We start from the raw sequence: 13290 nt of genomic DNA, 5'->3' as shown, positions 1-13290 counted from the left end.
TAAATGATGGCCATAACTCAAAATGGTGTTTTCGAGTTACGCCACTTCGCCCCTTTACCGACAAAATATCTCATCTATAAAATAGTCCGAATAAATCTTTGTTTGTTGAAATTTAGCGTCTCTTGTCACCAGAGAGGTTATATGAGGCGTGAATCTACATTTTAAGTTGAAATCGGGACCACCATAATACATTCAAATTTTAATGGCCTTACTCGTACACCATATTAAATTCAAATAATTATACAAATCAATGCTTCAACTAACATCTGCTTCGTTACATCATATTCTTTACACGTATAAATTCAATTTAATTCAAGGAGTGAAAACATCTTACTGAAACAGAAAACAGCCTTAAGAGTTAGAAAGTATGGATTTTGAAGAATGATTGTATGTTCCAGTAATTAACTCGCCGATATGGCAAGCTGCATACCGGAGTTCGATTGCCAGGCTTCGAGTTTAGTTGCAAGTACAATATACTGAGCACACTGAAAAAATAAATTGTTGCTGTTGTGGGTTTTATATTGAAGGGACTGATTTTAAGTACAGAGTGTAACAAAAAGGACTTTACAACTTTGAAAACTTATATTGATTTATTTATTTAGCTTACAGACATGGCTTTGGTGTCATTTTGTAGCAAAATACATACTTTTCTTTTACCTTATACTTCAAAAGCTTCAATGTGGCTTCCATTGGTGATGCAGCACACATCCCATCTGAAGTTTCACTTGCTCTACAACATCTTCAGACACACGGAAACTACCTCAAGATTTGTCGTGTCTTACCGAACATTCAGTGTCAATAAAATACTTATGCCACTGATAAAAAGTATGGGAAAATTTTTGCCATATTTTGTACGAAAATTACATGTCATACTTTGTACGAAAATTACATGTCATACTTTGTACGAAAATTACATGTCATACTTTGTACGAAAATTACGCTGCACAGTTCTCGCAGACTTGGATTCTTCAAACCAAAACACACAACGAGCACGCTCGGGACCAGTAAAGGCAGCCATCTTTACTGCAACTGACGCTAGCGCTTGCAGTGGCTTGTTCCTGAACTAGTGTACTACGTGAGTCAAAACTTGATGTATTTTGCTACAAAATTACACCAAAACCATGTCTGTAAGATAAATGAATCAATCAATATGAATTTTCAAAGTTGCAAAGTCCTTTTTGGTACACCCTATATTGTGATTAAAGTAGTAATAGAGAGAGAAAACAGTGAAACATTGATTACATTAAACCTACTGAAACAAAAGGAGTGAATAAGAGAAAATACAAATTGTGAATATCATTATTTTTGCTGCTTTAACTTTGAGGATTTATATAGGTAATTTCATATCTTTAGTAAAAGATAAAAGTTGCTGAACTTCTGAACGTGCACTTAAAAATGAATATTATTCATTCTTTTCGCTTTCATTTATTTTATTTTATTTTTGTGGGTTTGTTCCTTTTGCAGAACGTCATTTTTCTGGTTCTGCGGGTTCAGCTTTGATAGTTATGACACTTAGCGCTCTTCTGCAGCTAATCAAAGTAAAAGTTAAGAAATTAAAAAAAAAAAAAAAAAATAGACAAAGCTAAATATGTGAAGTGTTTTTTTTTTTTTTTTACGTTCTTTAACAAAAATAAATATTCTAGTAAATATTAAATGCAAATGAAATAATGCAATTATACCTCGTTTGGAGAGTATTCGTAAGGTTCAACAGAATTAATCATTCTGGGCACTTCCAATCCTGTGTCATTGTCTACTACACGAAGAACATAAACCGGTAAGGCGCAGAATAACTCAAGACTGGCTGGTACCGTCTGAAATAAAGTTACCATTAAAAAAAAAAAAAAAAAAAAAAGTGACTCACACGAGACAAATACAGTTACATATATCAAATATAAATTATCTGTTCTTGATCTTTTAAAGCTAGTTTCACATTGTATAATTTTTAATTTTTTTTTTATTATTTCTTTTAATTGAGCAAAGCTTAAATAAAATAAATAAATCAAACAAACTCGATAAAGTTGTCACCATTACAATATCTTTCACTTTTATGAATCTCTCATGGAAACAGCTGGGAGGTGATTCCTGACATCAAGATAAGAGAAAAAGTATAAACCAACCTGGGTACAGAAATGCTTCCTTACGAAGTTATAGGCTGCCGAAAACATGAAAAAAAAAAAAAAATGAATTTTAAGGTCCATAGCTCCGACACTATGGTACCCACTGTAGTCGGGTTAAGACTTCCCTTAGAAACTAGTATGTGTCCTATCCAAATATCCATATTTCAGAATTCTGCGGTACTTCCACAACCATTTTTATAGAGGTAGTTGGTGAGTACTTCAAATTCCCTCTATAAAAATTGTTACGGAAGTTCCATAGGATTCTGAAACATAGATATTTGGATAGGTCACATACTAGTTCCTAAGTGGTCCTGACCCGACCACGGTAGCTCCCATAGTATTGAAGCCAAGGGCCTTTAAAAGTTCATTTTTTCATGTTTCTGGCAGCCTATAACTCCGAAAGGAAGCATTTGTGCACCCAGGTTGGTCTATACTTTTTGTCTTATCTTGGTGTCAGGAATCACCTCCCAAACATTGTCGGTGTTGTTTTGAAACATCCTGTATATATAGACGATCCTTTTCTTGTAACTATCTTTCGCAATATGTTAATAATTAATTTATTCAATGATAACAGAGAAAAATAATATATTATTATTTTGTTTTTTCCTAGGATAAATGTGTTCCTTTTTTCATTATTTTAACATACTTTCGGTGCGCTTGATTATGGGTTCGGTTTCCTGTAAGACTATAGATTTTCGGTGGTGATACAGTACGCTATCGTGACGCAACTGAAAAAAAATAGTAAACTAAAAGAAATGTCAAACTCTGGTTACAAAGGTCAGATAACAGTAATGGTATCTAGTGTGATGACCTAACTTTACCAAACTAAAAACCACCTGCTAAATCAGGCCTTTCAAGTTACATTTCCATGAAACTTTCTTTAGATTTTGTTTATAGATACAAAGATAGTTATTCTATAATATTATTAAACGCTTAACGAAAAAAGAAACATGCTCAAAGAGAGACATGTCCGGTCAGCAACTAAAGTTCTTTCCGTTTGGTAAAATTTATTTTGAGATTAACGGTGGTACAGCTGATATTTTGAAAATAGCGGTGGTAGTTACGTACAGAAAATTACATTGTTTTTAATTTACTGAAAACTGTACTCAAATTGTCCTTCCATTCTGAAGTTATTTACGAAATTAATTTCATCAAACGGAAATAACTTTTGTCACTGACTGTACCAATGGACAGATCTTGTTGAGCTGAAACAAGGATATGCTTGAGTGTAAAAGCTCATGTATTCCTTTAAAGGAAATTTTAAAAAAATACTTTGTAAAAGTAGAAATGATTTGATTTTGAGTTTAATGTCCCATTCAGCAGCGAGGCTATATGAGATGTGGATGTGAAATCCGAACCTCATTAGCTCCAGCTGGGAATCAAACTCGGGTTTCCCACGTCAAAGGGGCGTACGCTCACCGCTTAGCCGCAAAAAAGCTTACAAACCTAAAAAATGAGTGCTGTACGTGAACCATCCCACTCATTGAGAGGAATCTAATACTGCAATACATTCTTATCAAGCTCTTCATTATGATACTACCAAGATTATAAAACATAATATGGTTAAATTGAGACTGCAATACTTTCTTATCAAGCTCTTCATTATGATACTACCAAGATTATAAAACATAATATGGTTAAATTGAGACTGCAATACTTTCTTATCAAGCTCTTCATTATGATACTACCAAGATTATAAAACATAATATGGTTAAATTGAGACTGCAATACTTTCTTATCAAGCTCTTCATTATGATACTACCAAGATTATAAAACATAATATGGTTAAATTGAGACTACAATACTTTCTCATCAAGCTCTTCATTATGATACTACCAAGATTATAAAACATAATATGGTTAAATTGAGACTGCAATACTTTCTTATCAAGCTCATCATTATGATACTACCAAGATTACAAAACATAATATGGTTAAATTGAGACTGCAATACTTTCTTATCAAGCTCTTCATTATGATACTACCAAGATTATAAAACATAATATGGTTAAATTGAGACTGCAATACTTTCTTATCAAGCTCTTCATTATGATACTACCAAGATTATAAAACATAATATGGTTAAATTGAGACTGCAATACTTTCTTATCAAGCTCTTCATTATGATACTACCAAGATTATAAAACATAATATGGTTAAATTGAGACTACAATACTTTCTCATCAAGCTCTTGATTATGATACTACCAAGATTATAGAACATAATATGGTTAAATTGAGACTACAATACTTTCTTATCAAGCTCTTCATTATGATACTACCAAGATTATAAAACATAATATGGTTAAATTGAGACTACAATACTTTCTTATCAAGCTCTTCATTATGATACTACCAAGATTATAAAACATAATATGGTTAAATTGAGACTGCAATACTTTCTTATCAAGCTCTTCATTATGATACTACCAAGATTATAAAACATAATATGGTTAAATTGAGACTGCAATACTTTCTTATCAAGCTCTTCATAATGATACTACCAAGATTATAAAACATAACATGGTTAAATTGAGACTGCAATACTTTCTTATCAAGCTCTTCATTATGATACTACCAAGATTATAAAACATAATATGGTTAAATTGAGACTACAATACTTTCTTATCAAGCTCTTCATAATGATACTACCAAGATTATAAAACATAATATGGTTAAATTGAGACTACAATACTTTCTTATCAAGCTCTTCATTATGATACTACCAAGATTATAAAACATAATATGGTTAAATTGAGACTGCAATACTTTCTTATCAAGCTCTTCATAATGATACTACCAAGATTATAAAACATAATATGGTTAAATTGAGACTGCAATACTTTCTTATCAAGCTCTTCATTATGATACTACCAAGATTATAAAACATAATATGGTTAAATTGAGACTGCAATACTTTCTTATCAAGCTCTTCATAATGATACTACCAAGATTATAAAACATAATATGGTTAAATTGAGACTGCAATACTTTCTTATCAAGCTCTTCATTATGATACTACCAAGATTATAAAACATAATATGGTTAAATTGAGACTACAATACTTTCTTATCAAGCTCTTCATTATGATACTACCAAGATTATAGTATATAATATAGTTAAATTGAGACTACAATACTTTCTTACCAAGCTCTTCATTATGATACTACCAAGGTTATAGAACATAATACGATTAAATTGAGACTACAATACTTTCTTACCAAGCTCTTCATTATGATACTACCAAGATTGTAGAACATAATATGGTTAAATTGAGACTACAATACTTTCTTACCAAGCTCTTGATTATGATACTACCAAGATTATAGAACATAATATGGTTAAATTGAGACTACAATACTTTCTTACCAAGCTCTTCATTATGATACTACCAAGGTTATAGAACATAATACGATGAAATTGAGACTACAATACTTTCTTACCAAGCTCTTCATTATGATACTACCAAGATTGTAGAACATAATATGGTTAAATTGAGACTGCAATACTTTCTTACCAAGCTCTTGATTATGATACTACCAAGATTATAGAACATAATATGGTTAAATTGAGACTACAATACTTTCTTACCAAGCTCTTCATTATGATACTACCAAGGTTATAGAACATAATACGATTAAATTGAGAATACAATACTTTCTTACCAAGCTCTTCATTATGATACTACCAAGATTGTAGAACATAATATGGTTAAATTGAGACTGCAATACTTTCTTACCAAGCTCTTGATTATGATACTACCAAGATTGTAGAACATAATATGGTTAAATTGAGACTGCAATACTTTCTTACCAAGCTCTTGATTATGATACTACCAAGATTATAGAACATAATATGGTTAAATTGAGACTACAATACTTTCTTATCAAGCTCTTGATTATGATACTACCAAGATTATAAAATATAATATGGTTAAATTGAAACTACAATACTTTCTTATCAAGCTCTTGATTATGATACTACCAAGATTATAAAACATAATATGGTTAAATTGAGACTACAATACTTTCTTATCAAGCTCTTGATTATGATACTACCAAGATTATAGAACATAATATGGTTAAATTGAGACTACAATACTTTCTTATCAAGCTATTCATTATGATACTACTAAGATTATAGAACATAATACGATTAAATTGAGACTGCAATACTTTCTTTTCAAGATTATACTACATAATATATTTAAATTAAGATATAGCCTGTAATTACCATTAAATCTTGAAATTGAATTTTTGTTAAAGTAAAACATAAGACATATATTAATAAATAGATCACATCAAGATAAACAAGAGAGCATGTTTAAGAGTAAATTTCCATGTGTAATTCTCGAGAAATTAGAAAGAAAAACGAACTTGTTTTGTTGCTCAAAAGTATGTTTTTCGCAACAACAACTGACAGTTTTTATTTTGGTTGAAGAAATCGGTATTTATTTATTTATTTATTTATGTACTGTATACGTAGCAAAATAAACCGTTAATTAAGGGGTCCAGTGAGAGAGGGAGCTATGCCACTTTGACAAGAAATGAAAATAAATTGAGTTTTCTAAAGCATCGTGTTGCGTCACAATTTGTATAACAAAAGGGTCAGCTTTTTACTTTTTAACTTATTGCTAGGTAAATTGTGCAAAAGGTAAAATATGAATTTCAATATAAAAGCATTATTATGAAATGCATGGTATGATGTTTGTAGTATACCCATGCGGAAAAATCAATACAGTACCTCAAAGACTTTTAACATGACTTGAATACTTTTGCCCGAGTGTACATCATTTTCACAGGTTTAAGTATATACTACAGAAAGACACCATATCTTCACGAGTATCCTCACTGTCCATTGTTTCTGTGGATATTAGTTTTTGGTAAACATCATGAAAAACTGGACAAGCATAAGGCATTATCGCCATGAAATCTTTTAACTTCAGGGCTGATGTGGGTCGCTCATGTGAACGGAGTAGTGGTATTTCTTCAACTCCACTGATAATCAACCACGAGATCTCTTCTGGTTTTGAAGCGACGAAATGGCATCTTGTTGAAGAGTTTCATCTCAAAATAGGTGTATTTGAAGAAGAGTATACCTGGTAGTGTTGTATCAAATTTCATAGCAGTTATTTTCGTGATATGAAAGAAAGCTAGTACCGGATAGTGCAACACCACTCTTACTATTTTACTGTTCAACTGTTGGTACGTCCTTTCCTGGTATACCAGACACCGTCGGTAAGTGGCATAGCTCCTTTTCTCACTCAAAATGCTGCTGAACATGAATTCATGAACTCAGAATATCTGCTGCAGAAAACGCGGGAGCTACGTCACATGGTTGTAGTTCACATGATAGATGACAAAAGACTAAAACTGGCAAAAACTAAAATTTTCAAGATTTGTGGCATAGCTCCCTCTCTCATTAGACCCCTCAATTAGATTATTGTATGTCTTTTACTAACGTTATCACATACTCTTTACACACATACTACTTTTAACTTAAAAGGATTACACAAAAGCATCAACAGGACATTATCAGTGTAATTATTTTATCTCCCCAACCTCACAACCCATCCAAGACAAATTGAATAAATCCTAAATGTATTATATGTATTTGTAAGGCCGAAGAGACAAAATAGCCACACAGCTGGATGAGTGGAAAACCTTCCCAAGTAGTCAAATTAGGTTTCTGGTACTAAACGAAATATACATAAATATTCTGTTAATGATATTGGGGGTAATGCTGCTGGCTTTGTAAATGTCAGAAGTCAGTAATTAACAATTGTAAATATATATTTATTAACAAAAATAACAAGAAAAAGGTCGTAGCTACGAAATTGTTTACATTCAGACAAAACACTTGTTAACCATTACATGTATATGCAATATTTTTGAGTCCATTATTACTACAGGCATTTTGACATACCACAAGGACACAGTAGGCCTTTTTTTTTCAAAAATGGCGTCAGCCTCAAGTTAGAAAGAAAAATGACAACTAATAATAATGATATCTCAAAATATATATATAAAAAAATAGCACTCTTTGAAAAGGAATTTATTTTGTACAGTTTATTAAATTCAATGCTTAAACAAAAGAAAAAATTAAGATTCTTACTAAAGTAGTATACCAGTCATAAGATCCACTAACTTGTTCATTTATTCCTTATATATATTATTTATATTTATATAACTTTTATTATTTATAGTATTATAAATGTTAGCCATCTACGGTATCTAATTAAGACTGACTTAACACTATATATATATATATATATATATATATATATATATATATATATATATATATATATATATATATATATATATATATATATATATATATAAACAACAAAATCGATATTGTCTGATCCAATCTAACCACTCTCTCCAATTGCAATATTATACGTTCCAGAATAATAAATAAATAAAAAAAACTAACCATCTCTATCACCTATGCATTGAATATCTTGGACACATGTATCGTTACAATATATTTTTATAAATTAACATCAAAGTTGCAGCGAATACTAAGCATCTCTGGCTACTACACCTAGCCATGAAACATGACATTACACAATAATTTCTACGTGATGATGATCTATTAAATATATATACATACGAAATGCAGCGACAAATGAAAAAAATCTACGTGACAGACTATTGACATAACTATGGAACACATTCTTGGCACTTTACATGTCAAGGTCTACATTTGGGAGACAAAACATTTATATTTTGATCAGCACCATCCCTTAATTTAACCATAATGATAATTACAAGTCAGTCTTACTATAGGAAGGGTAGCAAACTGAAGCCGAATTCCATTGTAAACGCTCGCGTGAGACTAACTTATATTCTCCACGATTTCTTCAGATAATTATATAACAACAACTATTTTACAATGCGACGAAACGAAAACTATATTGGTCCTAGCTGACAAGAATAATAACAACGGAAAGAAATTTTGTTCGATGTTACTTTCATATCCGTATCAAAATATTATAAAGATGAAACAAAGGATTTCATTCTCTAGAAAGAAATAGCGAAGTGGAGATATTCGTAGGAGATGGACAAGATGCGTGACGCAACGCTAATTTAGCTAAACATACTAATAACTTGAGACATTTGTATATTTAACTAAGCTGAGATTATCGTCACAGATCCTACACATGCATTATCATCACGATAACATTATGATGGTAGCTCCGTCGTCGCCATCTTGGGCTGGCAACTTCAATTTCCTGATAATTAAATGTAGAAAATTCGGTTACTCGAATTGCAGATACGTTTACCCGTAGGTAGAGTGAGACTCCGACACTGATCTCTTCTCTTTCAGGGTTGGATTCCTTCCGTATCTTGACTTCTACGTCTACTAAATTCTGGTCCACGTTAAAATGGCTGCCATGGAACCATTAGCTTGTCGGTGGCATAGCCGAGCAGGTTAAACAAAATTTTAACAGGAACTCCTTGGAGACCAAAATATCACACAAGTTTATCCAAAAATAACAATTTAGCACAGGTTTTAGTCCATAATGATTAATTTTCCATCTTAAACTCTTTTGAATTTCTCAGAGTTCCCCGCCACCTTTCTTTCGCTAACTATATCCTTTCTTCTTCTTCTTCTTTGTATAGGACATAACTACTCGCACACGGTAACTATGTATAGTAATTATTTTGGAACAACTACAAATTATCGTTATTTTAACCATGTATATCTTAGTATTATTATTGAAATTGCATCCTATCCTTTTTCTGCTAAACTTTAACTTTCTAAAGACGTTCAGGATAATTTCATTTCACTCACTTATTTGGGTCTGGTAACAGCAGACACAGCTTTCTAAACAAAAGAGTAACGTAATATTGATAGTTGTAGACGTAACTTGTTATTGATAGTTGAATAGCAACTGTCATCATCAGTCTCAAGCCTCATTAATACGAAGAAGATGATACTAATGCACAACCACAATATTTATCGTAAACGTAAATTCTGGTAATCATTGGAATATTATAAAACTTTACAGTATACGTAATCCAAATTACAAGTTTATTATTTACATCGTATGTCGGTCTTATTTACTAATTTTACGCTATTTGATGTTCAGATTTAGTATAACTTGCCAATGTCAATATTATCGCAGTAGCCTGATCTTAAAGTTTACGAGAGTGACATCACATATATTGGCTTATCTACTTTCACACGGACACGGACAATAGCAAGTCAACAGTTACTTACGGCTTAGATCAAGAATAATAACACAAAAGCAAATATAGTGAACCAAAGAAAGAGTCAATGGGAAATTAACATAACAACGAATACACTTAATGCAAACATGTTAACGGTAACAATGCTGCACTAATTAACTAAACAGGTGTCACAGAATAATAACACAGACAACAAAACAAAAATCAATGTGCCGTTACCGGTAAACCGGTAGGTTACATCTTAAGTTTTTCTCTTATATATAATAACTTATCTGCAAAGTATTGACACCAGGACTCAATTATACTTTCACAAATATAGAAATATTCTAAGCCTAGTAAAAATATGGAAGTTCACTCACCAGGCGATTACGTCAACTGAAGCATTTGGCGAATTTACATGGCGGGCCAGCAAATTCCCAGCATGCTTCAGTTGATAACAAATAAGATATTAAATTCGTAATCCAAGAAAACACTGCCGCAAAATAAAATAGTAACCAGACAAACAGAACATAATAATATTTTATAAATAGCTAATTTCTGAATACATTACAACAGATTATTAAAGACTGAACCTTATAACTTTTCAAATGACTGAGTCTAGTGTTATTTCCCCACCTTGATTTTAACATCATTATCATGTCACCAGTGTTACAAAATTGATTCAGCAATAAATCTTGGTTATGTTAGATTTCTTATTATATAAGTTATGCTTAACTCGAAAGAGTGTAACATTGATAAGTTATCTTACATGTGAAGTGTATATACTTTTAAAATATCATTAATCTTACCATGGTAGAATGACAATTTAAAACCATGCGAAGTATAGGAACCCACTCATTGTTCATATTTGCTGTGCCTTTCAACTCTGACATTGAGAAACAATAATTAAGGTCATTTCCAAATGGAAAATAAGGAACAATTGGTGAGCAAGAAGCAAACATTTTCCTAGAGTGAAAGAAATTTGAATATATATATATATATATATATATATATATATATATATATATATATATATATATATATATAATGTTAAAAATTATTTGATTCTATGATTCCTTGTTACTTTCATAGTCATTACTATAACAATGAAAAATGAGTAGTATAAAACTTTTCCGTATGGAATACATGAGAAAATATACATAAATATCTAACACCCACACAGACACACACACACACCAAAAATAATTTTTAATGTGGGTGAATGAAAATGATGTATGCTTATTAACATTCATTGTGGGCACCGGCGCAAATCCCGGTGGATGAGGGGGACATGTCCTCTCAATCTTGGAACTGCGGGACTGTTTCATCTAATAATCCGATTTGAAATGTGTTTTTTGGGGGGAGAAATGTGATTATTTGTGTTCGACTGCCACTTCATCTACATCGCCTGATATATAACAGGTTCACCTCAGAAATCAGATTCATCGACCGTAATATGAGTCTCACTCCCCTTCCCCCAACCAAAATAAGCCTTAAATCTGCCCACCTTCCAATGTTGAAGACAACTCTGCTCCCCTGATTCTTCACAGCATTGTTTTTCAACTTCAGAAATATTCTGAACGTCGCTTTAAAATAAAATTGGGAAGGGTCTTACTCCCCTTCCCCATGTTGAAGACAGATTTACGTCGCTGGTTGTGGGATTTTTGTATCAATTCTTAAACATCATGTGAAATAGTAGTATTTCTGGGCAAAGCTTGTTTAGGGCTCGTCTCAACAAGAGACTCATAGGCAGATAAGATATCTAAACTCAAAACAGGCGGCAGTTGCGGAATTAATCATTAGTTGGTGGGTCTCTGAAAATACTTAATGAGTCGACAAAGTATGTTCGAACGATAAAATGTGAGACTAAAGCTAGATATTTCATATCTGAATGAAATGACTCCTTTTCATATTTCATTAAACCTCAGAAAGTCAGAGGCTGGTTATAAACAACAGAAAGTAGTTACATATTTTTATCTTTGTATAACACGTAGTCGTATAGATTGAACCACATAGGTTTATAAGATTAGCGATGAACAAATGTGTAGTAAAGATGAGAACATGATGTCGATTTTTAAATTTTCATGAAGTATTAATTTTCAAATAAAGACTTTTCATTCCATTAAAACAAAAATCGTCTATAAAGACCCGTTGCTAATGACAATGTGTACTAGTATTATTTATAACCTCCATTTTCTTCAAAGAAATAATCATTTTTCACGCGAGAGACAAATATAAATATAATAATCTTGTGTAGTGTTCCTAATTGCCTTTATATCAGAGATGGAGAGAGCTCATATTTCTATTGGACCTCAAGTTATGCAAACATGTGAATTTTAAGTTTGGTGTAGGCAATTAAAAAACTTAGAATTCTTAATGTATATAACGTGTAGTTTGAATCACTAGGTTACATAGTTACAGTGGCGTATTTAGGGGCTATAGGGCTCAATCTCCCCCCGAAATAAATTTGTTTTCCGCATTCCACGTACAAAACTAATCCTTCTTGCCATTTCTAAGAATTTCATTGACTTTCCGTTTTCTTGTGCTCTTTTTTCAGAAACAATACTGTATTTGTCAAATTTTATTCCATGCAAGAACTGCGTTCTTTTTCTCTTGCTTTTATCCATTCTACTCTTCTGTTTCTTTCTCTTAGTTGTTACTTTCTTTCGTTTCTCCTATCATACTTTCAACCGTTGTTAGTTGTGATTCAAGGCGGCCGTCGTCAGAAACACCAAAACTAAGAGGAGCTAATAGATAAACCTGGTGTCCCACATCAACTTGCACGGATATCGACGTAACGAGACTTTAGTTATTATAGCAAAGGAATATTTGCATCGTTTAGTTATAAAGAAAGGTAAATGTTCGAATTAAAGAAAATCAAGAGAAGGGAATAAGTAGCCCGGAAAATTAGGTAGGCCAAGAGGATGCTTCCTTATTCTTCTATGAATAGAATAAAAAGTTAGATTCATTGCTAAATTTTTGAGTGTATCATATC

General features: G+C 31.8%; 1 protein-coding gene across 1 annotated transcript in view; it reads right to left on the bottom strand.

Annotated features, from left to right (window-relative positions):
* LOC145663056 (androglobin-like) overlaps positions 1-13290 on the bottom strand; it is a 201498-nt gene that overhangs the window by 85478 nt on the left and 102730 nt on the right. The window contains exons 17-18 of the mRNA XM_081729218.1: positions 11105-11261; positions 1680-1811 (exon numbers count right to left, since the gene is read on the bottom strand). Of these exons, the coding sequence (XP_081585344.1) occupies positions 1680-1811; positions 11105-11261 (289 nt within the window). The remainder of the gene's footprint in view (positions 1-1679; positions 1812-11104; positions 11262-13290) is intronic.

This window comes from Thermobia domestica, chromosome 10 (genome assembly GCF_964235325.1).
Source record: "Thermobia domestica chromosome 10, izTheDome1.hap1.1, whole genome shotgun sequence".
NCBI lineage: Eukaryota > Metazoa > Arthropoda > Insecta > Zygentoma > Lepismatidae > Thermobia > Thermobia domestica.
Note: the sequence above shows the minus strand (reverse complement) of the source record. Positions and strands in the feature narration are given on the sequence as shown.